Here is a 25,841-nt window from a genome sequence, read left to right on the forward strand (position 1 = left end):
CCTCATTATTTCGGAAGATTTTCCACCAGCAAGTACATCTGATTTAATCAGCACTGTATCCTCCTTGCAGAGTTAATTAGTAGCTCTTGTCAAAACTCAGCTTCTTGGTAAGAGCAAACTTAAAAAAATTTTTTTTTCCCAAGATTATCTCCTTATTTTCAGTTACGTTTCATCCAGATGTGAGACCAAATTCTCACTTCCTCTTTTTTAAGTTGAGCTATAATTGACATATAACATTGTGAAGTTGAGGTGTACAGCATGTTGATTTGACATGATTTATATGTTGCTATATGATTACTGCTATGGCGTTGCTAAGACTTCCATCACATCACATAATTATCATTTCTTTGTGAGAACATATAAGATCTAGTCTCTTAGTAAATTTCAAGTATATAATATAGTATTGTTAAAATTAAAAATAGAACTACCATGTGACCCAGCAATCCTACCTCGGGGTATATGTCCAAAAGAAATAAAAAAACAGGGTATTGAACAGGTGTCTGCACTCTCATGTTGTCGTATTAGTCACAATAGCCAAGATAGGGAAACAACCTAATTGTCCATCAATGGATGAATAAAGAAGACATGGTATGAATGTATAATGGAATGCTATTTAGCCAGTAGAAAAAAGGAAATCTGGCCATTTGTTTCAATATGGATGGAACTTGCATCAGTATGGATGCTAAATGAAACAAGACAGAGAAAAACAAATACTGTATGATCTCGCGTATATATGAATCCTAAGAAAAGCTAACTCATAGAAACAGAGAGTAGAGTGGTGGTTACCAAGGCCTGCAGATAGTTATGAGACTCTGGCTTGATTTTAATTTTTTTCTGAATAATATTTTTTACTAATTACAAAAGTAACAAGTAAATTACAGAAAAATCTGGAGAATATGGAAAAACACAAAAACCTCCATAATTCCTATAGCTGAGGTCTCCTGTTACTAGTAGGGTTTACATTTTCAGGTTTTGGAGCTAGAGATAATGGGTACACAGACAATACTGATTTCTAATCTTTCCGACTTAACTCTTGTTTTTCACTTAATAGTTTTCTATGTCAAAAAATTAATTTTCCTTCACCATATTTTAAATGGCTGAATTATATTTCATATATGGATATATTTATTTGGTTTATCCAATCCCCTTATGTGGGACAGTTATGTTATATCTGATTTTTTGGTTATTGTATTAAATTCTGAGAAAAAACAAAAAAACTTGTAGCCAAATCTGTGATTTCCATAGTAATTCCCTTGGGATAAATCAACAGAAGTGGCATTGCTGGACCAAAGGGAAAGTGCGATTTAAGACTGGTTGTATATGGCTCACTGTGTTCGGCAGCTTAGGTTGAGGATGGCTTGACTGCTCAGCTCAGATGCTTGGATTTTCCACGGGCTTCTGAACAGCTCCAGCCTCCTGGGCTGAAGCTGCCCTGTGGGCTCAGCCGCTGCTCGTCCTTGCTTGCCTGCTGCATTTCCACCCTTGGTAACCAGATATTCCCGCATCCATCGCTCTCTCCCTGAAGGCTTAAAAGTAGAAGCGTCCACTGCTGGTGGGAATGCAGTTTGGTGCAGCCACTGTGGAAAACAGTATAGAAATTCCTCAAAAGACTAGGAATAGATTTACCATATGACCCAGCAATCCTATTCCTAGGCATATATCCAGAAGGAACCCTACTTCAGGATGACACCTGCACCCCAATGTTCATAGCAGCACTATTCACAATAGCCAAGACATGGAAATAGCCTAAACATCCATCGGCAGATGAATGGATAAAGAAGAGGTGGTATATTTACACAATGGAATACTATTCAGCCATAACAATGACAACATAATGCCATTTTCAGCAACATAGATGTCCTTGGAGAATGTCATTCTAAGTGAAGTAAGCCAGAAAGAGAAAGAAAAATATGATATGAGATTGGTCATTTGAGGAATCTAAAAAAAAAAAAAAAAAGACAAAACAGAAATACAAAACAAAAATAGACTCATAGACATAGAATACAAACTTGTGGTTGCCAAGGGGGCGGGGGGTGGGAAGGGACAGACTGGGATTTTAAAATGCAGAATAGATAAACAAGATTATACTGTATAGCACAGGGGAATATATACAAGATCTTGTGGTAGCTCATAGCGAAAAAAAAAATGTGACAATGAATATATATATATATGTTCATATATAACTGAAAAATTGTGCTCTACACTAGAATTTGACACAACATTGTAAAATGACTATTACTCAATAAAAAATGTAAAAAAAGAGAAAGAAAGAAAGAAAGTGAAAAGACAACCTGTGAATAGGAGAAAACATTTTCTTTTTTTTTTAACATTTTAAAATAATACATCTGATAAGGGTTTGGTATCTAGATTATATAAAAAAACTCTTAGGACTCAATAAAAAAACAAACAACTCAATTGAAAAAAATGGGCAAAGGACTTGAACAGACAACTTTCCCAAGAAGATGTACAAATAGTCCAGAAACACATGAAAAGATGCCAATATCCTTCATCATTAGGGACATGCAAATTGAAGCATTTAAATTTCACACTCACTAGAATTTTTTAAAAATGGAAAATAACAAGTATAGACAAGGGTGTGGAAGGATGGAAACTCTCATACTTTGTTGGTAGGAATGCAAACTAGTTCAACTGCTATGGAGAAGAGTTTGATAGTTCCTCAAAATTTAAACTTAGAAGCGCTGTATGATCCTGCTATTCCACTTCGAGGTATATATCCTAAAGAATTTAAAGCAGAAACTCAAACCAGTAAATGTGCAAGCATGTTCATAGCATCAGGTCTTATAGTAACCAAGAGGAGGAACCAGTCCAAATGACCATCATTGAAAGAGTGGATAAGCAAATCATGGTATATAAAATGGAGTATTATTAAGTCATAAAAAGGTTACTGATGCATGCTGCAATGTGGATGGATGAACCTTGGAAACATTATGCTTTGTGAAAATAGCCAGAAACAACAAAGTCATAAATTATATGATCTGTTTATATGAGATATCCAAAACAGATAAATCCATAGAGAACACAGACAGGAGGTAACCAGGGACTGGGGGAAGGTGTAACGGGGAGAAACTGCTTAACAGATAAGCTGTTTTACTTTGGATTGATGAAAATGTTTTGTAACTAGATAGAGGTGGTGGCTGCATGGTGAATGTACCAAATGCTACTGAACTGCTCACTTTAAAATGGTTAATTCTGTGTTATAGGAATCTCGCCTTAATAAATTTCTTTTTAAAAATCACGAGAGGTCCAAAGCCATTCTTTAACAAACAAACGAACAATCCAGCTGGAGTAGATAGGTGAGCACACTCTCGAGGGGACGAGGGTATGTCTCTTGGTCTGTGAAATAAGGATGACAGTAGTTCCAGCTTCCCAGAGCTCGTGAGGAATCGATGAGTTAGTCCATGCAAAGTGCTGAGAACAGAGCCACACGCACGGTAAAGACCCCATACGTGTTTTCTATCATCATTATTAATAATTCTCGCCCAAGGGACCCACAAGAAAACTTCCTCAAAAGTCCTAACAAAACTATTTCTTCCTACATTCCTATGAAGATTATAAAAAAAAAAATCAACAGCCACCTCTGCATTTGAAAAAAAGTGAGACAGAACTAACCTGAGTGTAATTCTTTAGGAATTCATTATTGGATTCTACTGTCAGGTCCTTAGCAAATCCAACCACAATTATCTTCCATCTTCTGGGTAAGTATAGAATCTCCATTTTGCAGCTGGGGAAACTGAGGCTCAAAGAGGTTACATACCTGGACCAATACCTCGCCAATGGTCAGTGGTAGATCTAGAGTTCAAACCTAGTCTGGCATTTACCCAAACATATATGCTTCCTAGGCCATTGCACTGCATTCTCTACTCAAAGTCACTTTCTGAGCCAAGCCTATTGGAGGGGGACAAGGGTGAAAGGAGAAGGAGGAAGAGGACGAAAGAGCCATGGTGTAAAGGGAAGGCCCTCCAAGGGTGGGGACCAGCAGGAGGGGCAGTGGGGTGCACACCCTGCTGACTGGTATTCCCAACCCCGCTGACTTTCTAATTGGCCTCGGCAACATCCTTGATTCCTTTCATGATACATTAATCGCAAGCACCAGACTGGGACCAGCCTGATGTGGTCTCGCCTCGCTACATTAACTTGCTGATTTGAAAGGAGTTCTAAAATATTGGCCAGGACAGATGCATGGGAAATCTGAGCCCTCTCTCTGTCCTCTACTTCCAGTTCACCCCTGCCCCACACCCCTTGCATTACTCAGCCCTGGAAGAGAAGAAGCCTCTGCTCGTGCTGGGTCTGAGGGATCAAGACAGACGTGTCTGCCCAGATCACCTCTTCATAGGATGATGCCTTGTCCCTGCCTTCTGCCACCCACTAAAACCTCAAAATCTTGCCCGGTAGATCCAGACTTGCCCAGATAATCAGCAGTATAAAGCTGGTCAGGGCGTGGAAGGATGACCTCAGCTAATCATCATATGCTTTAGTTGCTTAGGATCAGGGCCAACCAAGAGGGAAGCGGGAGCATTGCTTCCTTGCTGAAAAGCTGAGCTGGTGGTAAGAGAAACTATAGATTCACACTTTAATACTGAAAGGCACCAGCCTAATGGGCAGCCTGTGTCTTCCTAAGGTTGACGGCAGATCCTTATCCCTGGGCGTCTGGGTGCCTGGGAACTGACACTAAGCTCCCCCAAGGACTGCTCTCACTGGTGTCACTGTAACCTCAAGCCTCCCCGGGGCTCTCCTTCTTCCTCCTGCCTGCTGGGGTCCTAGGTACCCGGGAGGCTGCCTTGGAACTTGCCTGCTTTTTACCCACAGCTAGAGAGCCTGGTTCCACATGTAGCTCACTCAACTGGAGGAAAAGACAGCAGGTTGTACACCCACCTTTGGGAATAGGGCACAGAAGTGAAGGAAGCACTTGCACGACCCTGAGAGTTAGTGTCTCCTTCACTTTTGTGGCCCGAGTGCCTCTCTTGCCTCACCCTAGCCTTGTCCCTCTTGATCCTTAGCCATGCAGGGCTCAGCAATCTGCACACAGAGAGCAGATATGACTCTCAAGGGCTCCATGGGACTCCATGGACCCTGTCTGGGAGGCTGGTGACTAACACTAGAAGGCCAATTTAATGCCATATAGAGTTTGGGGTTTTAATGCAGCTATAGATTACAAAATGGGAGGGGGCTATAAGAATAATACCAAGACCTTACTGAACTTCTACTATGTACCATGCAGCATAGTAAGGGCTTGACACTCAGTAGCTCACACAATCCCCAAAACTCTACGAGACAGATATATGAATACATTATCCCCATTAGATAGATGAAGAAACTGAGATCTAATAAGATTAGGGATTTGCTTAGGATGATGCAGCAGCATGGAGGAATCCTGATGCAACCAGCAGTGAGACTAGTTTGAAGACCATTACAAATCATTGAAGTAAGAGATGAAAAGGGCATGAACTGCAGGGGCAGTAGGCGCACAGGATTTGATCAGTATCACAGAGGGGACGTTGACAGGCTGCTTGAGCCCGGTTGTGGAGGGCGAGGCGGAGGAGGGAATTGAAGACAGCTCCCAGGTTTCTGGCTTTTACCACTAGGTGGGTGCGTGACAATTCTAACAGCCGCAGCTCTTTCAGACAGAGGAAGCTGACATCAGAAGCAAAGTGCTCGTTTCTGCTGAAATCAACAGGATTTATGTGGAAGCCCCAGTTAGTGAATGAGGGGATGAGAACTAGGAAGTGAGAGAAGTGTTTTTGCAGGTTTTTCAGGCAGCATTATGGGCCTTTCGTCTTGAGCTACTCCAAATAATTCTGAGATCTTCCTGGTCTTTAAATGTCACTGTCAATGTGACTCCTTAGGGTTTCAACCTATCCACCTGCATCAAGTCCAAATTCCTCCTAAGAGCGTGCAGGCCCTTCTTAATCTGTATCTGATGACTTCTCTACGCTTCCAAGCTCATCTCTCACACGCTTCCCCTCATACCCAACCTGGGGCCCTGCAAGCAGTTCCTCAACAATGTTCTAAGGTCCTGTTCTGCTCCTACCCTTGTCCCCTTTTCTTGGAAAGTACCTCCCTTGGCCCCTCCTCCTGCCCTTTATCAGTCTGATGCTGTGTTTAGATGTCACCCATTCCTGGAAGCCTCCCCATCCCAGCCCTAAGGCATTGGGTCCTCTCACCTACTCTGTGCTGACTTCTCAGAATCAACAAAATTGTGTGTATTTCAGCCTTTTCAGGCACCAAGCAAAATAACTAAGAATCTCTGTATTTCTCCATCTAAGTGTTGTAGTTATACCGCAGGGGGTCTGTGAAATGATTCTAGGTGGATTTGAATTTCTATAGCTATCATTTGTTTTAATGTTCATTAGAGAAAAAATAGGACTCACATATCAGAACCACTGATTTCACAAATATTGGTGCTTAGGAAGCAAAGTGGGTGGCGATGTTAATGAACTAATTATAGAGGTTGCAGAGAGATGGAGTAAACATTCTAAGGGAGAGATGCTAATTCCTGGGGCTTGGGGAAGTCTCATTTAATCCTTACAACCACCCTGTGAAATCCACATCTTCACATTTCTGAGATAGCAACCCACAGAGGTAAAATAACTTGCCCCGTGTCACAGGTCTACAGGAGGGGCTAGAATTTGCTCTGAGGTTGGGTTGAGCCCTCCTGCTCTAGCAGAACTAGCACACTGGCTTTGTCTGTGTGTCTGTTTCTCTGTGGGCAGACAGCTGAAGTTCCTTGAAAGCAGGAATGTGTGTTGCTGCCATGGCCAGCGCACTCCTGATGCACAGTGGAACTTCTGAAGGTTTCTGTGGAAAGAGCCAATGGCTGCAAGAGGGACTGACTGCTGGGCACACTTTGCAAAGCACATTCACAACCATTTTTATTTGATTTCCCCCAAACCTTTCTGAAGAAAAGATGATCTGTTGCTCTGCCCACTTCACAGGTGAGAGCGCTGATGCCGAGTCTTGCTAAGAGCGATACAGAGCAGGATCAAAGTCACCAGGCTGCCATCGAGGCCCCAGGGGACTGTCGAGGTGAGGCAGGAGGGAGGAGGTGCAGAGGGAGGGAAATGGTCAGCAGGACTCTGCAGACCTGAGACAGATTACGTTTCATCTCAAGCACAATTTCCGTTTCCAGGCTGGGGGCTCAGCTGGCCAAAGCCACGGGGAACGTCCTGTCCGAGGCAACACTGATAGTCACTGGGAGATTTCTCTGGAGTCACAGGAGTTACCCCCTGGGTATGGAGATAGATACAAGGAGATGAAGCCTTGTCCCTGAGCAGAGGGAGACTCCAGGGTCCAGTCCACTTTCCCAGTCATTCAAGTTTCTCTTTTCTTTATTGTTTTTTTTTTTTAACTAATGACAAAATAATATAAGTTCAAAAAATTGGGAGGAGGGCCAAAAAATATAAATACAAGTGTTTATATTTTCTTATATATTTATACATGTGAATTATAAATATATAATATAAATATAATATATATACAATTTTCTTTATAAATATTTCTTACCACCCAGAAAGGATTGTTGACATTTCTGGGGGGAGGGTATAGCTCAGTGGCAGAGTGTGTGCTTAGCATGCAAAGGCTCTGGGTTCAATCCCCACCCAGTACCTCCATTTAAAATAAATAAATAAATAAATAAATAAATAAATAAATAAATAAATAAATAAATCTAATTATCTTTTCCCCACCAAAAAAGAAAAAAAAAAGAAATAAAGAAAGAAAAAGAAAAGAAAGAGAAGAAGGAAAAGAAAAAGAAAAAAAGAAATAGCTTTAAAAAAAAAGAACATATGTTATACACTTTTTTAAAAAAAAATTTTTGTGTGTGTAAAAAAAAGAAGGAGGAGAGGAAGAAAGGAAGGAGAGGAAAGAAGAGAGAGGAAGAAAGGAAGGAAGGGAAAAAGAAAAAAAGGAAGGATGGAGAGAAAAAGATGAGGCCTGGCAAGCTTGATTAAAAAGGGTCTTAATTTTTGCGCTTTGCTGGGGGCAGAGTCCTTCCAATTCTGATCTCAGGATTATCAGCATCAGAATCACTTGGAACATTTACTAAAAATGCAGATTCCTGGCCCTCGACCTACTGAATGGCAGTGTCTGGGATGGGCCCGGGGTTCTGCCTTTTAACCGGTTCTGTGAAAATGTGGTCACTCCAGGAACACGTGGCCCACAGAAGGCATCCTGAAGATGGGGCCCTGGAGGGGCTGCTTCTGGTGGCGGAAAACCTCCCCAGTGCTCATGCCGGGGCCTGGCCTGGACGTCTGTAGGTTTGAAGAAACAGCTCCACCGTTCTGCAGAGCCAAGAGTCAGCGTGGCTTGCCGGGATGTTCATTGATTTGGGACTTCCTCTGTGGACACCGGGGATGCAGGGAGATTGGAGGTCCCTGGGCCTGGCCGGAGGGGAAATTGAACCGAGGCTGCGATCTGAGAGGAAGGAGCTGGCCGAGATGCAGGGAGGTAAGCCAGGGGGAAAGCCGGATAGGGGAGCTAACAGACTGAGTTGAGATGAACGTTTTCCTTCTTGTGTTGTCCACCCTGCGACATTTGCAAGTTTTTAAGAAAGCCTCTGACTTTAAATAACAGTCTTGGTGCTTCAGGAGCATGAAGGGTAAAAGCAACACCGAGTGAGCAGTAATGCGGTGACCTGACCGGGAGCTGCGGGCAGGAGACAAAAGGTGGTTTGGAACAAAAGGTGGTTTGGAACAAAAGGTGACCAGTCACCACCAAAGGTGTAAGTCCTCCTGTTGACCTGCAGACCTTGATGGGAGTGAACCAGAACTCCTGTTCTCCTAGACAGAGGGTGAATTGTAAAGGAAACATCTGGAGAATATAGTGACACTTGTGTATCCACACACATCTGCGCACACAAACACCTTCTCCCTGTCTCTAGGTTGGCCCTACGAAAATGGAGGTGAAAAGTTGGCCAGCAAAGACACCCTGCCCTAAGCTGGGGCTGTGCACTCATTGAGAAGGATTGGGCCATTAGCCCAATTCAGTTTCGGGCCCCAGAAGCCCATTCTGCACGCCATCTGGGATTAAAGGACTTTAACCAGATGGAAAAACTTTATCACACAGCATGCTTGCCCTCTGGTGTCTTTTACAGCCATCTAATTGCCTGCAAGTTTCAAACTGACTCACTGAGGAATTTGAACTCCCATGTCCTAACGTTCAACTCTGGATGAATAGAGACATATTCCAAGAAATAGTATTTCCTAAGTCGTCATGTGGAGAGGAGGACATGCACCTTGGCTCCAAGTCGACTTCTTTCCCTCTCCTAACACTGCAAACACATCACATTTCCCACCCCAGCTCTCTCTCTTGCCAGGGATTTTTTAATTTTTATTTTGTTGCTTTTGCTTATCTTTTTATGATTATAAAATTTATGCTTATGCTTAATGAAAAGTTTAAGATAGTATAATAAAAAAGTTACCTATTATCTATGCATTTTTTATTTAATAAAGATTATACTGTGTATAAAATTTTGATTCCTTCTTTTTCCATATTTCTTCCTTGGTTTCTAATGGCATTGTTGCTATTGTGAGTGATATTTCTTTGCACTTTCTTTAGAAGTGGCTAAAACTTTTGGAATCATGGTAAATAGTTGTGGTGGTAATAACTGTGGAGACTTTGTCTTCTTCCTGATTTTAATGGGAATGATTTTGGTGTTTTAAGCATGATGTTAATTCTTATTTATAGCTGTTAGATGTTGGCTATTGAGAGAGATGTTCTATATCATGAAAAGAAATCATGTTTTTTAAATTGAAGTTTACTTTTTAAAATCAATCAGAAATAGATACTGGAGTTTATTAAATTTTTTCAAAATTATCTGCCAAGAGAACAGATATTGATGTGAGCTTTAGAAGTTTTATATTAAATCTTTCTTACATTCCTGACCTAACATCATTTGGTGTTTTATATATATAAAAATTACAAATTCTGGGTGCGACTTGATGCTGATATATTTAAAAATCCTTATGAAGGATGTGAGCCGCACGTGAAATGTAAATCACCAAACTTGACTCAAGAAATAGGTAACCTCAACAAAGCAGTAACCATGAAAGAAAAGCTGATTGCCTCCACAAAAATGCTGGGCTGAGTACTTAGAACATTCTTTTTAAAAAGACCTTTGAAGAATAAGTAATCCCCATGATAAAGAAATTATTCTAGGACAAGGAAGAGCAGAAACTTTAGACTGTGTCACAATTCCATTTTTAAAGCTAATTCAGGCACAAAGTTTTTTTTTTTTTTAAAGGGATAGATGATGTTTACTTATATAAAGAGAGACAAAAATTTTAAACAAAACTCCAGTACATAAACCTAAGCATGATTGATTGCTAGATCTGTCAAATAGAGGTATACCAAAATGTGCAACAACTTTTAAGCGATTATTGATAAATTACTTTGACTTCTCTGATCCTGGCTCCTGAAATGCAGAAAATGAAAAACAGAGATTTTAATGCTTTGTTGTTCATAAGGAAGTTGACAGTAAGCTGCAGTAGGTAAAGTGCATAGTACCTGGTACCTGGGAAATATTTGATAAATATGGGCTACTTTTATGCATCTAATAGTGGGTATTTGAGTTTTTCACTTTCTTTTTTACTATAAGTTCTTTTTAAAATAGATCTTAAGTGAAATTTTATCTATTTTATTATTGTTTATTAAAATCTGAGACTGTTTACTTATCCCTTCCATTTTCTGATTTAATTTTTTTTTTCTATTTTATCTTTGTACTTCCTTTCTCTGGACTTCCTCCAGGCTACTTTGCTTTCTAGCTTCTTTAGTTTACTGCATCATTCTGTTACTGTCATTCTTGCCTGTTTAATAATGAAAGCACTTGCCACTTTGAATTTGCTTCTAATTACAGCTTTGTCGGGTCCTACAGGCTTGCTGTGTACTGTGCCCATTCCTGCTTTTTTCTAAGTATCTTACAGTTGCATTTTGGTCTCATCTTTGACAAAAGAATTACTTAGGAGAGAATTCCTATATTTTCATAGGGTTGGCTCTTTCCATTGATCCTATTTTCGTTATTAATATCGACTAGGGAGTGCGTTGAATAATTTGTGCTTTGGGGAATGTATCAGCATTTTTTTGTTGGACATATATAATTAATTTCATAATTATCTGTGAGTAGAAGAGCTTTATGTTTGTAGAAAAAGGGAGTCCAATATTTATCTATTAACTTGATCTTATTGATTGTATCATTCAGACTTTCTGTATCAGTGCTGTCCATAGAAATATTCTGTGAGCAACATATGTGACTTAAAGTTTTCTAGTAGCCATGTTAAAAAAAGTTTTAAAAAGGTGAAATTAATTTTAATTATCATATTTTATTTAGCCCACTATATCAAAAATATTATTATTCCAACATGCAGTCAATATAAAATATATTGAGATAATTGACATGATATTTTTCATAATAGGTCTTTAAAATCCAATGTGTGTTTTACATTTATAGTGCATCTCAATTCAGATGCTAAATTGTCATCAATTATTGATCTATATTTAGATCCTATAAAACTTACAGTTGAAAAGGAGATTCACATAACCAAGTTGTTCTCAACATTCTTTAAAAATTGTTGACACTGAATCATTTCATTTTAAAATTTATATTTAAATTAATTAAAGTTAAATAAAATTAAAAATTCAATTTCCTGGTTACAGAAGGCAAATGTGCACAACACCTGTGACTCTGTGTGCTGTATTGGACAGTGCAGCTCTATACCCTTATCTATTTTATTCATTTATGATTGCTAGATCTGTCAAATAGAGGTGTATTAAAATGCACAACTACTTTTAAAAAATTATTGTTAATTTTTATAGATGTGCTAATGGCATTGGATTTAAAATATTTTTATTGAGACACAATTGACATATTCTAATGTTTATTGTATACTTAGTTTCAGGTGTACAACAAAATGATTTGTTGAATGCATATATTGCAAAATGGTCACCACAACAAATCTGGTTAACATCCATCATGCTGTATTTTTTAAAAGCATGTTTATCATTTAGAAATGCATGTTGAGAAGGTCCTGAGTCAGTCTCATAGAAATCCATGTTAAAATGTTTATGAATGAAATGACATGATCTTTGAGCTTGGTTTCAAAACAATGTGGGAAGGAAGGAAGTGGGTTGGGCATAGGTGAAAAACTACTGTTTGAGTTGATAATTGTTGAAGCTTAGTGGAAGGTACATAAGAATTCATTATACTTTTCTGCTTGCTTTTTTATGTGATTGAAATTTTTCATTATAAAAGAAGAATTAAAAATTTTTTTTGACTAAACATTTTCCATTTATGAATTTTTTCTATCAGATTTTCCCTGTATTTTGCTTGCTGTATTTTGGTGCTATATTGTTTTCTGTTGTTATTTTTATGATCATAATTGAACAATTAAATAAATATGACTAGCAATATACAATCAGAATGCAACTGTACTTTTTCTTTCAATGGAAATTCTTTCTTTGCTTCCTCATCAAAACCCACAATTTTTGTAATCCCTGTTAGGTTAAAAAAAGTCTTAGGATCGCTTAAATCACAAATCCAATGTGGTGGATTAAAGATGGCTTCGACATTCTTCCTATGGAATGGTGAAATCTATTCCTCTCCCCTTGAATTGGGACTAGCCTTGCTTTGAGCAACAGAATGTGGCAGAACCGATGCTCTACTAACTTCTAAAGCTGGACCTTAAGAGATCTTTTGTGTCTTCCTTCCCACTCTTGGCATATTTCCCTTTTCGAGCTGGTCACCATACTATGTGAAATCCAAACCACATGGAGAGGCGACATGAGCAAGAACTGCCACTCTGGTTGACAGCACCAGCTTGGCTCCTAGCCAGCGCTATGTGAGTGAGACATTTTGAACATCACCTGGCTGGCAGAGTGGACTGCACTTCTTCTCAGACACAGCGTTTTCTCTGCTGCCACCAGCCACTTCTTCTCAGACCCAGTTGCAGGACCCTCCTACCTCGCTCTTCAGTGGTTCCACTGAAGCCGCCTCACTAGGCCTGAGGGAGGAAACATGGGGGCTGCCGGCCAGACAGAAACGTGTGAGGGGGTGGGAACCAGGAGTTAATGGTCACAGCCAACCTTCCCCAGCCTCTGCCCAGGCCACCAACCACTTGGCCTGCTTCTACCCTCACTTCCTGCTCTATCTCAAAAAGATCTCTGGATAATTTCTTCCCTCTACCACATCTAAATTTTTAATGCCTTCCTCTCCCATTTTTCTTGGGGAGCAAACATGAGGGTGATAGGAAGATCAAAGAAGGAACAAGATCCCGTCTCTGTTTTTAGAACGGTGAGGGCCAGGGGTATCACCAGGGCCAGGGATGTAAGCATCCCCTGAGCGAAGCTTCTCCATTGGCTACTCAGGACTGAAACTCCAGGGGGAAGAAAAGGAAGGCCTTCCTCCCTCCACCAGCCAGTCTCAAGTCTTTTGTCTGTTTCTGAGGTGGCGTGTGGTGAGAAAACATTTCCCCTTTGCCTCAGCCCTGGGCATCTGGGGAGTGACTTGCTACCTCAACTCACGATGTGCCTCACACATACTTCACTCAAGGATCAGGGCGCCTGTGAGGACAAGGGAGCTGGCCCTGGGGGTTTGAGATAGGAACTGGTGAGTGTCAGTATGTGTTTATCACACCCGGTAAGGCTTGAGTCCCGTGCCCTGTATTTCTTACCCCTGGACTCTTCCACCTGCTCTCCCTAAACTTCTTCCCCCCAGAACGCCTTGCACTTCAACTCCGGTGCGTGTAACCTTGGACTACTGAGTGGCAAGGCGCATGGTTCAGTGGACAGAATCTTGGGCTTTGAATTCAAATCCCACCATCTTTTAAAAAAAATGTATTTGAGTGTGAATTGTATTTAATTGAAGTATATCTGATTGGCCTTTATATAATTGAAGTATATATAATTTATTATATAAGTTTCAGGTGTACAACATAGTGATTCACAATTTTTAAAGATGATACCCCACTTATAGTTATAAAATATTGGCTAGATTCCTTGTACTGAACAATACATCCTTGCAGCTTATTGATTTTATACATAGTAGTTTGCAGCCTTTCAATCAATACCCTACCCATATTATGACCCTCCCTGCTTCCCTCTCCCCACTGGTAACCACTAATTTGTTTTCTATATCTGTGATTGTTTTTTTTGTTGTTATAGTCACTAGTTTGTTTTATTTTTTATATTCCACATGTAAGTGTGGAATCCATCAGTTGGGACCATCAGCTAAGTTCTCTGAATCCGCTTCACTGAGCAGAGATAAGTAACTCTTCAGGCTCCAATGACAATGAACTGATGCACAGAGATACCTCTCTAGGGGCCTCAGCTGCTGTTAGTTGTAGCTGGTGGCTCTCCAACCCCAACTAGAGTGTTCGAAGGGAACCTAGATCTGCCCTGGAACCTCCACGCAGGCACAGTATGGGCCTCCCACTGAACTTACTGGTGAGTCTGGGAGAAGAAACAGAACATGCTCAGCTTTAGAACCCACAGGGTCCCATGCTCAGTTTTAGAACCCACAGGGTCCCATTTGCCTGTAACCTCAGGGCAGGTCTGCCCCCATAGGGGACACCTGTGCCATTCACATCTGCCTGTGACCGAGTGAATAAATGGGTTTAATTCAAGGGTGGCATGTTAGCAAGCTTTTTCCTCCTTTGCAGAGCTGAGAGTCACGTCTTGCAATCAGCTTCCATAGTAAAGACATGGATATTTTCATCTCCATGATTCTATCTTCTGTCTTATTTTTCAATTGCTTCCAAGTAACATCTGAAAGAGAGGTTATTTACTGACTTCTACGACTCCACTGAAGACTGTGAAGCTAAAATCTCAGCACTAACACTCCATCTATGTAATTCACCTGAGCCAAATGAAGAAGCACAATTTTATATTATGGCAGCATAACTTAGCCCATTTATTCACAGGCTTATGGTAGCCTGTACCCAAGGAGGATGATTTATTCTAATACAACACATCAATAACATTAAGTTGAAGCTAATAATTAAATAATCCACCCCTGGTTTGCTCTACCACACCAGGAAGGAGATAGGAGAAATTTTTTTCTCTGAAGGAATTAAACCAAAGGAGCCATGATAAGAAGGACAGGTGGTTGAAAATGAGGTGCAGGAAGAACAGTGGACTTAAGAAAAAGTCTACACTTTGGAAGGGTGGGTTCTGTATCAGTTATATAGTGCTGTGTGACAAACAACCCCAAAACTTAATGCCTTAAAAACAACCACCATTTTATTTGCTCACAATGTAGGTCAGCAATTTGGGATGGATTTTTTGGGCTGTGAGGACAAAATAAATTCTCATATATGCATGGACTCAAAATGTTTACCCTGTTTTGGGTAATCCAAGCACATTAGACAGTAAATAAATAAAACATAAACTCAAGAAAACAGGGTATCCATCCTAGGAGAGTGGCAAAGCCTATGATAACAGTTGCTTGAAAGGCACACAGAACCACTATTCCATACTGAGTCAAGAAGATAAGAGTTTAAAAAAAAAAAGAAAGAAAGAAAAAGAAGGAAACCAAAAGTTTATCAGACACTTTGGAGCAATAAAGAAAAAATATTTACAGATCTGACAGCATAGATATAAATAACTCCAGAACGAAAATAGTGTTGGTCTACTATTTAGTTCTATTTAGTTTAATCATAATCATATAATCACAATAATATAAATATTGACTACTGGTTTGGAAAATGGGCATCAGTGGGCAGACTGTGTGAAAGCTAAACCTCATCTACTGAAAAACAGGTGAATAGATACATTAAGAAAAAGCCATTATAATCATATGATGATTATGGAGCAATATTCCGGAAACACTAAAAGAATCGGAAAGGGTTGCTTCTGGAGGACCAGACAAGACACGTGGAGGGATAGGGCAAAAGACAATGTCGACGGCTGTAAACTCTCTAGGACTATTGCATTTTTAAGCTTGATTAAAAAAATACCATAAAAATCCTTGTAAAACAATGCCACTACCACTTCCTTGATTGGGAGCAGAAAGCGAGTCATTCGTAGAAGACAAGAGTTTGTTTCCTAAATGCTAAGGCATCCTGTCCCTGCCTGCCTCTTAGCCCTGTCCTCTGACTGACCCTAGGTCCAGCTGGAGATGAGTCAGGTGACACTAGTTCAACTCATCCTAATAAAGAATTCAAAGTCAGTTCTGGCCTCGGTGGCTTTGGTTGATAGCAGCTTTCCTGACTTGACATTTCACTTTGGAAATACTCAGGGAAAGAAAAATTCAAACAAGCGTGTATCTTATACAACTTCCATGCATGTTGGTCCCCTATATTGTGATGCATAACTGTATGCCAGGCACTTAGAGAAAACCACCCCCTGGCTAAACATTTACGTACATTACCTTGTTTTAATAACCACAGGAAGCCAAGTGTCAAGTCCCATATTCCATATAAGGAAATTGATATTGAGAAAGGCTAATAGGTTTGCTAGTAAATGACACAGCCAGGAATGGATCCCAACCCTCCAAAATGATCCCAGTCCCCAAGTGAACATCATTCTACGGTGCTGACCTAGCCCTCTGTACATGCTTCGGCTGCCGCAGAGAGTCGCTACCAATTTATAGTCCCCTTGCACACATTTCTTAGTTTAAATCAACTCTTCTTTAACACTTTGATTGGTATGGGGTGGTGGGCAGGGCCAGCTGCTTGAGCATGCAGTCATATAGGACCCCAATGCCCAGAAGGGCCTCATTCTTGGCTGAAACGCTGTCAGGGTCCTGCAATTCTTCATAATTTCATCTTTTTAAAAAACTGAAGTATAAGGGAAAAGGATTTGGCTCAGTGGTAAAGTGCATACTTAGCATGCATTAGGGCCTGGGTTCAATCCCCAGTACCTCCATTAAAAAATAAGTAAAAATAAACCTAATTGCCTACCCCCATCAAAAAAAAATTTGAAATATAGTCAGTTTACAACGTTATATTAATTTCTGCTGTACAGCATAGTGATTCAGTTATACATCTATATGTTCCTTTTCATATTCTTTTTCATTATAGGCCATTACAAGGCACTGAATATAGTTCCCTGTGCTCTACAGTAGCACTTTGTTTATTTTATGTATAGTAGCTATTGTCTACAAATCCTGAACTCCCACTTTATCTCTCCACCCAACCCTTGCTTCCTCACCGAGTAACCATAGTTTGTTTTCTATGTCTGTGAGTCTGTTTTTATTTTGTAAGTAAGTTCATTTGTGTCATTTTCTTAGATTCCATATAGAAGTGATATCCTTTGGTATTTTTCTTTCTTTCTGGCTTGCTCCACTTAGTATGACAATCTCCTGGTCCATCCATGTTGCTGCAAATGACCTAATTTTATCTTTTAACTTCCAGTTTTGTAAGTTAGTTCCAAAGGGACAACAGAGCATGGGTGTGAACAGAGGCAAACGGTCATAGGTGTGGCCGCGGTTCTTTGCCGCCCCATTCACAGCTGGCATTGGCCAGGCGCCATGAGTACGGAACTCCAGTAGACCCACGATGAGTGAGGGTGCAGCAAGGGCAAGTGTGTTATGTCTCCAGCTGATTGAGCGGGGCCACTGATCACCCCAAGAAGCCATGCTTTCCGTTCACGCCAGAATTTTCTTCAAATACAACAAAAGAGATGACTGAGAAACCCTATCATATCCTTTGTCACTCGTGTTACTTCCCTGCATTAGCAACCCACTCACGGCTGGAAGTGACACAGAAGATAAGGGCGGCCTGTGGTTCTTCTCCCTTTCATTGCTTCCTTACTCACCAGCGAGGTAGGGAGCATCTGTAGAGTGTGCACACATCAAGAAACGAAAACAGTTGAGTCAGTTTTGTGCAGTGTCCCGGCGGTTCTGGTAGGAACGAAATATGTTTATGAGCTACAAAATGTGAGTTGTGTAATTCCGGGAACACTGCATTTCACTTAAAAAGCTCTTGCTTGCATTTAAAGCTGGCATCACACAATACAAAGAGAACCTTAAAATTCACACTAATGATTTAAATGTAAAATTTTCAACTTAGAACGGCATTAAATAGCAATTTTTTTAAAAGATGAGTCGAGAGAGACAGTGGAAGAAAGGAAATCTTGATACCCTTAGGGCCTCTAATGGGCACTTTCCCCACTCTTTGAATGAGGGGTCCCACAAATCCTGCAGCTGGAGCTGTTGGTGAGTAGTGACGTTCAGTGAGGGAAAAGCCCTGAAATTTTTAGAAAATAGATCCAGGAGGCCTGTATTTCCCTGTAACTGAAAGCAAACCAATCCTTTTGGATTTGATTATCTTGTTTATTTCTCAGGTCCCACAACCAGTAAAAAAATACAATCAATGCAGGTACAAGGATTCAATTTTTTAAAATCAGAGTATAAAGAGGGCCACAGCCCTGACCAGGCTTAACTTACATATTTACAGGGTGTATGGCATGGGTGTGGCTGGAGAAGCATATTTAAAAAGCAGAATTACAAAATATACAAAGGTGGTGTTAGTAGAACCCAGCCTTGTCTCCAAATGAGAGCACTTCATAACACAAATCACAGTACTATTTACTACATAACTTATGAAAAATGCTGTACAGTTGCATGAGTATAAATATATAGTATTAATGGCTCTGGTTGGGAATCGATATCTATACAAGGAAGATCAGGAGAGGCTCAGTTTGGTACCCCAACCTGTGAAAAGGATGGAGAAGCGAGGGTGGGGAGAGGGGAGAGCAGGGTCTTGGCACACAACTGCACTGACACCTTTTCCCAGACTCAGCTGAAACTCTCCGGGAGAACTGAGGGTAAGGAGCAATGGAAAGAGGAGGTATAAATACAACGGGGGGGCTCTAGAAGGCACAGAGAAGGCATCTGGGACAAGGGGCACACTCCTTGGACCCACAGACACACACAGTCCCCACTGCCACCTGATGATTCTGTGGTTCTGTGAGCAGTCTATAGTCATGCCCTGATTTCTGCCCTTGATTTTTCCCACGTGAAAAGTTTTGAGCTTTGCAGGCATGGTGAGAGGACAGAAAATCAAAGTTCGTCTATGGGGATATGGGAGAATGTTTGAAAAACGGGTTCTGGCTTGGAGGGACAGATGGGTGGGTGTATGGACAGAAGCTGATCACCAAAAGCTGACCCAGTCTGTCATCCTGCACAGGGAGCGATGCGGCAGAGAGGTGTAGAACTGTTCCATGTTTACGCACCTCCTAGGATTCAAGGTGGCACAGTGGAGGGGACTCGGAGAACCTGCATATCTTATTCCAAAAGACTCGGCTGAGATGATTTTTATCTGAACAAGAGAGTAGCACTAGGCTTTAGCCAAAATGTCAGCCAATTTGGTTCTAAATTAGCCAGATTAACCATCTCCCCCAGATGTTCACCGCTCCCTCACTCTCTTCTTCCATCTGCCAGCTCACAGGCAGGACCACTCTCTCTTTAGGAAGACTGAGCCGCACCTTTCTGAACCCCTCTCTGCAGCTCAGATGTGGCTCCCATCTTGGAAACTCAGAGGGCACAGCAGATAAATGGCTTGGACTGGCCATCCCTGCCCAGGTGAGAAAACCCTGACAGGGGATTTGGGGAGCGTTGCTCTGCAACATGAAGCGGCAAAGGCTCCTCCAAGTCCCCAAACAGTTACACAGTTTCCCCTGAACTGGGCTGCTGTGGGGCAAGCACGCCCGGGAGCAGCCGCTCTTGGTTATTAAAGCCTGTCATTGGTCTGAAGCTGTCAGAAGCCTGAGCTGTATCAGGATAAAGAAAAAGTATCTGTATTTATGGGCCTTTGAGAACCTTCCATAAATTCCTTCCTTGGGGCTTTTCCTTTGGAAGAGGATGGCTTGAGTATGAAAAAAAAAAAGTCCCAGTGACCAGCCCGGCTGTGTGCAGGGGTGGCTGTAATCATCTCTCTGGCCAGGTTTCCCCAGTGTGTTTCTGCGCCATCCTGGGTATGGAAGACCCAGGGAGCGGGAGCGCAGGGCTGAGATGGAACTACGTGTAGGCTGATACACTGGGCTAAGGGAATGCGAGTGAGGACGGATGTCATTTCTCGATGGGGAACAAATCCCCATGGAGGTGGAGTTGGAGGAAGGCATGCAGAACCAGGAAGGAGGATGAGTGCGTGGGCTGTGGGACCCTCTTCCCGCCTCCAGGCAGCCCCGCCCTACAAGGCTGTGATGGTGATCTTTGTATCCACCATGGACTTGGGGACCCCGTCCTGGGCCTCTTTGTCCATGGCCATGTTATCAAAAGCCTGGGGGGACTTAACGGGGACATCCTGCACCTCCTCCAGGTCCTTGCAGCACCCGCTGCAGCGGCAGCAGTTGGGGCAGCCACACAGCTGACAGCAGACGCGGCAGCACACGCCGCAGCAGCAGCAGCAGCGCTGCTGACAGCAGCTGGTGAGCTTGGAGATCACCCTGTCCCAGGGCTTCAGCGAGTGCATCCACAAGGGCAGGAAGTCCCAGTTCTGGAGCTTCCGGGGCAGGGCGCGCGGGCAGCGGGACTGCAGGAGCCTGATGAACAGCACCAGCAAGATCACGAAGATGATGGGCACCCCCACGCCCACCAGCACTGGCCAGCCAGCCAGTGAGAGGCCAAACACTAACAGCGGGACCAGGAAGAATAAGATGATCAGGTAGACGATGGCAAACCAGCGGTACTTAGCGGAGATGCTGCCCAGCCCCTTGGCCAGGCGGATGGGCAGGCGGGTGAACGGGATTGGGTACCACAGCAAGATTCCTGAGATGTTGAAGAAAAAGTGGCACAGGGCAATCTGAAACACAAAAGGTTGACGGGTGAATGGGTCTGCTGCTCGGGAGTCGGGGCGCAGAGAGGGTCATCTAGTAGCAGAATCATAGGTCTTCCTTGCTTTCACAGCTCAGCCCAGAGCAGGAGCTGTGTTACCTACTATGTGTTTGGAGGGCATGAGAGGGACGGCAAGGGAGGTGACCGGCTGAATCACAGCTCAGTCATCAGGGTCTGAAGTCCTTTAGGCCAAATCCAGCAATGAACTTGCCACCCAGTGCCTTGACCCCACTGCTTCCAGCTGAGCAGTTAAGAGCTAGTGGGGAAGAAGGAAAGGCTTGCATGATAGCTGGCTTTCTTGGCTCAGTGGCCCTATTCTAGAGAGGGGAGAGAGAAGGGTAAGGATGGTCACAGTTAATAACAAATAACAGCAGCAGCAGCTGCTGTGTGTAGAGCGTTTACTCTGTGCGAGGCAAGTATTCCAAGCACTTTATGTGGATTACTTCAATCGTCAAAAAATATCCTATGAGGTGGCAGCGTTATCCCCATTTGACATAGGAGGAAATTGAGGCACCACGAGGTTAAGCAATTTTCCTAGCATCACACAGGTGGGAGGTGATAGATGGGATTCAAAGCCAGGTAGCCTGGCTCCAGAGGCCACACACTTTCACTTGGCCATGTGTGCCCACCAGGTGCCGAGCAACACACTGGGGGCGCTGGACCAGCCCTGTCTTGATACATGAGCCACTGTCCATTCAGGTGTGGCATAAGTGCAAAATACACACTGGATTTCAAAGACTTAGTCCGAAAAGGAATATAAAATATCATTCTTTTTTAGATCAGTTACATGTTGTAATGATAATGGGTTAAATCAAGTACATTATTTAAATTAATCTCCCTGTTCCTTTTTACTTTTTAAATATGTGCCCACTAAAAAATTTCAAATTTCATGAGTGGCTCATATATTCTATACTCATTTTATATTTCTATTGACAGCATGGCTTTAGACAGTGCCTCATTTATAATAATCCTGAGATGAGGATTATGGTTCCCATTTTTCAGATAAGGGAATTGATGCTCAAAGGTTAGGTCATCTGTTTAAGGTTGCTTAGTGTGTAAATGGTGGGACAATGATTCAAATGCTAAAGGTCATCTTGCGCAAGGTGACCGAGTTGTTCCAGGCATAGCAGGTTCCCCTGATTCTTCTCAATGCCAGGCCTAGGACACACATGACCTCCCAATGTCCAGGCAGAGTTCACCAAGAGAAGGGCAAGGAGATGGGAAGTGGTGTCTATGCTTCCTGAATACCTTTGTCACTTCTATCAAAATGGTCACCCCCACCTTTGTTTAAACAACTGCTGGTGATGGAAGTCTGACTACCACTCTAAGAAGTAGATGCCTTTGACTTTTGTCTCAAATCTGTCTCCCTGTGACTTCTCCACATCACAGTTTTGGACATAACAGAGAAAAGCACGGCTTGGTTTCTTGGTTAGAAACCATTTGCTTGCAAGACCACAGATGGGGTTGGATTCCACCCACAGAGCCCCTGCCCCATGCAGTTATTTCCTGACCTGGATTGAGCTCCTCAAAGTACTGCCGGGGCTGGCTAAGGCGGCCAGGATGGCTGTGGTGGTGGTGCCGAGGTTGGCGCCCAGTGTGAGTGGATATACCCTCTCAATGGATATCACACCAATACCTAGGGAGAGTGAAAATACAAAGCCCATAGCATCAGCCCCAGAAGATGACAGGAGATGGTAATGGTGGCCAGAGAGAGAAACTCACCGATCAGCGGGGTCATAGCAGATGTGAACACGGAGCTACTCTGAACGATGAAGGTCATGCCTGCCCCCACGAGGATGGCCAGGTAGCCAGTCAACCAGGCAAAGGGGAAAGGGAAATCTGGAAGACAGAGGATAAAAAGATGTGTCACAGTCCTGGGGAAGGCATGGGCTGGAGGCCCAGCTGGTACCTCTGTAGGACCCAGGGGGCATGGCTGGCCAGGGGGACAGGTTGTATAAAAGCCTCCCCACCACACTGAGGTCTGAAACTGTAAATTGGATTATCAGCATCCTTTCACCTTGCATATTCAGATGGTGGAACCAAGGATGTGGGTATACGTTATGAAGACAAAAACACGTTCACTGGAGGTCTGAATGCTGAACCCATCTCCCATCTGTTACAGATGGAATGTTTGTGTCCACATACCTCCCCGCCTCCCCCCTGCCCCAGGCTAAATTCATGTGTTGAAACTAACCCCCAATGTGATTATATTAGGACATGAGGCCTTTGGGTGGTAATTAGGCCATGAGGCTGGAGTCTTGATGAGTGGATTAGTGCTTTCGCAGAAGAAAGAGCTTGCTTCCTCTCCACTCCCTCCTCTATGTGAGGGCAGTGAGAAGGTGGCCATCTGTAAACCAGGAAGTGGGTGCCTCATCAGAACCCAGTCGTGCTGGTGCCTTGACCTTGGCCCTCCCAGTCTCCAGGACTGGGAGAAATAGATTTCTGCTGTTTAAGCTATGAGAATGTTACAGCAGCTGAACCGACTAAGACATCACCTAAGGAACAACCTTCCTCCCACAAAGCACTTGGAGCACTCAGAACCTCTGTCTTTCCTGCTGTCCTGGTCTCCCAGCACTGCATACCCTCCACCTTTGTTTCCACCTGAAGGGGCACTGGAGAAAGATGAGGCAGCATGGAAGCCCTACAGACCCCGCCCTCGGCCACATCAGCAGAGGATCAGGCCCTGTGTAGTCTGCATGAATAGAGCCCCTCAGCTCGTCCTCATGACTTCCCTGGGAGGTAGACTTCTTCAGCCCCACTTCATGAGGTTTCACGGGGACACTCACATTGGCCAGGGTGCCATACTCAGCAGGAGCCCCTCTTGGCCAATGGAGCCTCACTGGTTGCCTCAGTGATGCATTTATTCAGTACCCTGTTTTCTTCCCAAGAGATGGAGGGAAGTAGGGACCAGGGTGAACTTCATCAGCCTTTTCCACAGGGATCCTGACAGACCCAGTAGAGTCCTGGGCAAATAAGGCACCTGCCAGGAAGGAAGGCCTGTCTCATAGCTCTCTGGATTTGAGCCAGCTCTGCTGGCTCTTTCACTGGACCTTGCAAACAAGTGATGAAAGTTTGTGCCTGCTTCCCGGGCCCCACCCACGACACCGAGAAAGATTTCAAGGGTGAACGGCATCCTAATTTCAGCAACGTATCAGATCCAAGAAAGAAACTCCACGCAGAGCCCTCCCTTGAGTCGGGGGGACACAGTGATGCCATCCCCTAGAAAGTCTGGAATGAGGGGCAGTGTGCTCACCTGTGTTGATGGTCTTCTTGATGATAACAGCTACCTGTCCCCTGAGCACGGAGCCCAGGAGCTTGACAATTAGGATCAGGCAGCTGCAGAGGACTAGCAGGGACACTACCAGCAGGATGACGCCCACGGCAACATCTGGAAGGCTGAAATTCACGAAGATGTGCTTGCCTGAAGACAACATGGAAAGCCCTGCTTAGGAGGGCATGGAGCCCCTGACAGCCACAGATCGTTATTTATTCCCCAACATCTTTCTGTCTCATAGGAACAGAATCTTGGTTGTCAGCTTGACGCATGACAGCCCAGAGTAGAGACCACACATCCCAGCTTCCTTTGCAGCAAAGTATAGCCCTGAGGCTTTGTTCTGGCCAATGAATCTCATCATCATGAAGATGAAATAAAATCCAGGGGCAAACCCAGGCCTCCCGCCCCATCCTTCTACCTCTACATCCCATCCTGTGTTTTACTCATGCTACTGAAGATACCTACAACAAAGTGTTTGAAGAGCAAGGTGAGGTAGGATGGGCAAGTGGGAGCTATTGCTAATTGAAAAACTCCTTTAAAACAAAACAAAACAAAACCCTGTGTGTTCCTATAATAATTCCAGAAAAACATGGTTGTATCAATGGATGTATAGCTCTTAGAACATGGGAGGTGATAAGTTCACTTGATTCTGTGAGATAAACCCCAACTGGATATGGCTCAGGATTAATTCTGAGGAGGGGGTGTGCATGGAGAAAAGGAGAAGCAGAGATATGCAAATGAGCATGTAAGGAATAATTAGAAGAACTAATGTCTGGCCCATAAAAAATTCCAGGGGCAACAATATAGCTTATAAAATTACTGGAGCATCATGTAGGCCCACTGCTTGGTTTAGTGCTGTAGCGCTAGTGCCTTGGACAGAGCTGGCTGTACAGTAGGGACTCATGACTCAAAGGTGAATGGAACTGTTCTGTGTGTGCCCCACATCTCCTTCAAATCTGGCTGTCATCTCCCTGGAGTTACTGCCAAAGAGATGCCAAAGCCCATGGAGGGAGAACTCTGGAATCTGTCGAAGAGTTCTGAATCCTTCTGACATTGCTGGGGAACTGAGCTTCAAGTCCTAGTTCTGCCCCTCACAGCAGGACCTTAGGCCTGTCCCCTGTCCCTAAGCCTTAGTTTCCCCTGCTGTGAAAATACACAACTCACTGGCTGGTATAGAATCATGCTCAGTGAGTCTTACTGCCCTTATTTCCTTCACTTACTGGGGCTCCACATGGATAAGAAATAACCGTCATCACCCCAGACAGCCCTTCCCGGGGGCTGATGCTCTGTGAGTCTCACTCACACTTGGCGATGTTCTCCTGGTAGGTCACATTCTTGATGGTCCAGGTGTACAAACCATCCGTCCAACAGAGGGAAGGGGAGGTGCAGTTCTCAGGTGAGGGGACAGTGACATTCCTCTCAGTCTGGATGGCAAACATGAGAAATGCTATGTATAGTCCTCAACACACACTTCCAGCGGGGAGTGGTGGGCAATGTGGGGGTGTGGGGGGAGGCACACCCATTTGTGCATCTATAAGCATGATGCACTGTTTCCTTAGGTCCCTCCATAAATGGAAACAAGGAGGCACCAGAGATAAGCCAAGAGACATGAAAATAAGCCAGGAACGATGTGCTCACGATGTGGGCTGCGTCTGTCTGTCCTACTGCATAACATCTGTCCATCCAGCATTCAAGGACTTAAGGATTCTCACTGGCTAGTTTTGATTTTTCAGGAGTCCCCAGTTTTTCTTTTCCCTTACCTTTTATTTGCCCAGTTTCAATGAA

General features: G+C 43.2%; 1 protein-coding gene across 3 annotated transcripts in view; it reads right to left on the bottom strand.

The window, feature by feature from the left end:
* Positions 1–18,259: 18,259 nt before the first annotated feature.
* The window catches only part of SLC34A2 (solute carrier family 34 member 2), a 31,791-nt gene continuing 24,209 nt past the window's right edge, over positions 18,260–25,841 (bottom strand). For all 3 annotated transcript variants that reach the window (XM_074349638.1, XM_010963038.3, XM_074349627.1), the window contains 5 exons: positions 25,360–25,480; positions 24,036–24,203; positions 22,505–22,621; positions 22,294–22,418; positions 18,260–20,750 (listed from right to left, as the gene is read on the bottom strand). In XM_074349638.1, the coding sequence (XP_074205739.1) occupies positions 20,139–20,750; positions 22,294–22,418; positions 22,505–22,621; positions 24,036–24,203; positions 25,360–25,480 (1,143 nt within the window). In that variant the 3' untranslated portion in view covers positions 18,260–20,138. The remainder of the gene's footprint in view (positions 20,751–22,293; positions 22,419–22,504; positions 22,622–24,035; positions 24,204–25,359; positions 25,481–25,841) is intronic.

Source organism: Camelus bactrianus, chromosome 2 (assembly GCF_048773025.1).
Source record: "Camelus bactrianus isolate YW-2024 breed Bactrian camel chromosome 2, ASM4877302v1, whole genome shotgun sequence".
NCBI classification, from domain to species: Eukaryota; Metazoa; Chordata; class Mammalia; order Artiodactyla; family Camelidae; genus Camelus; species Camelus bactrianus.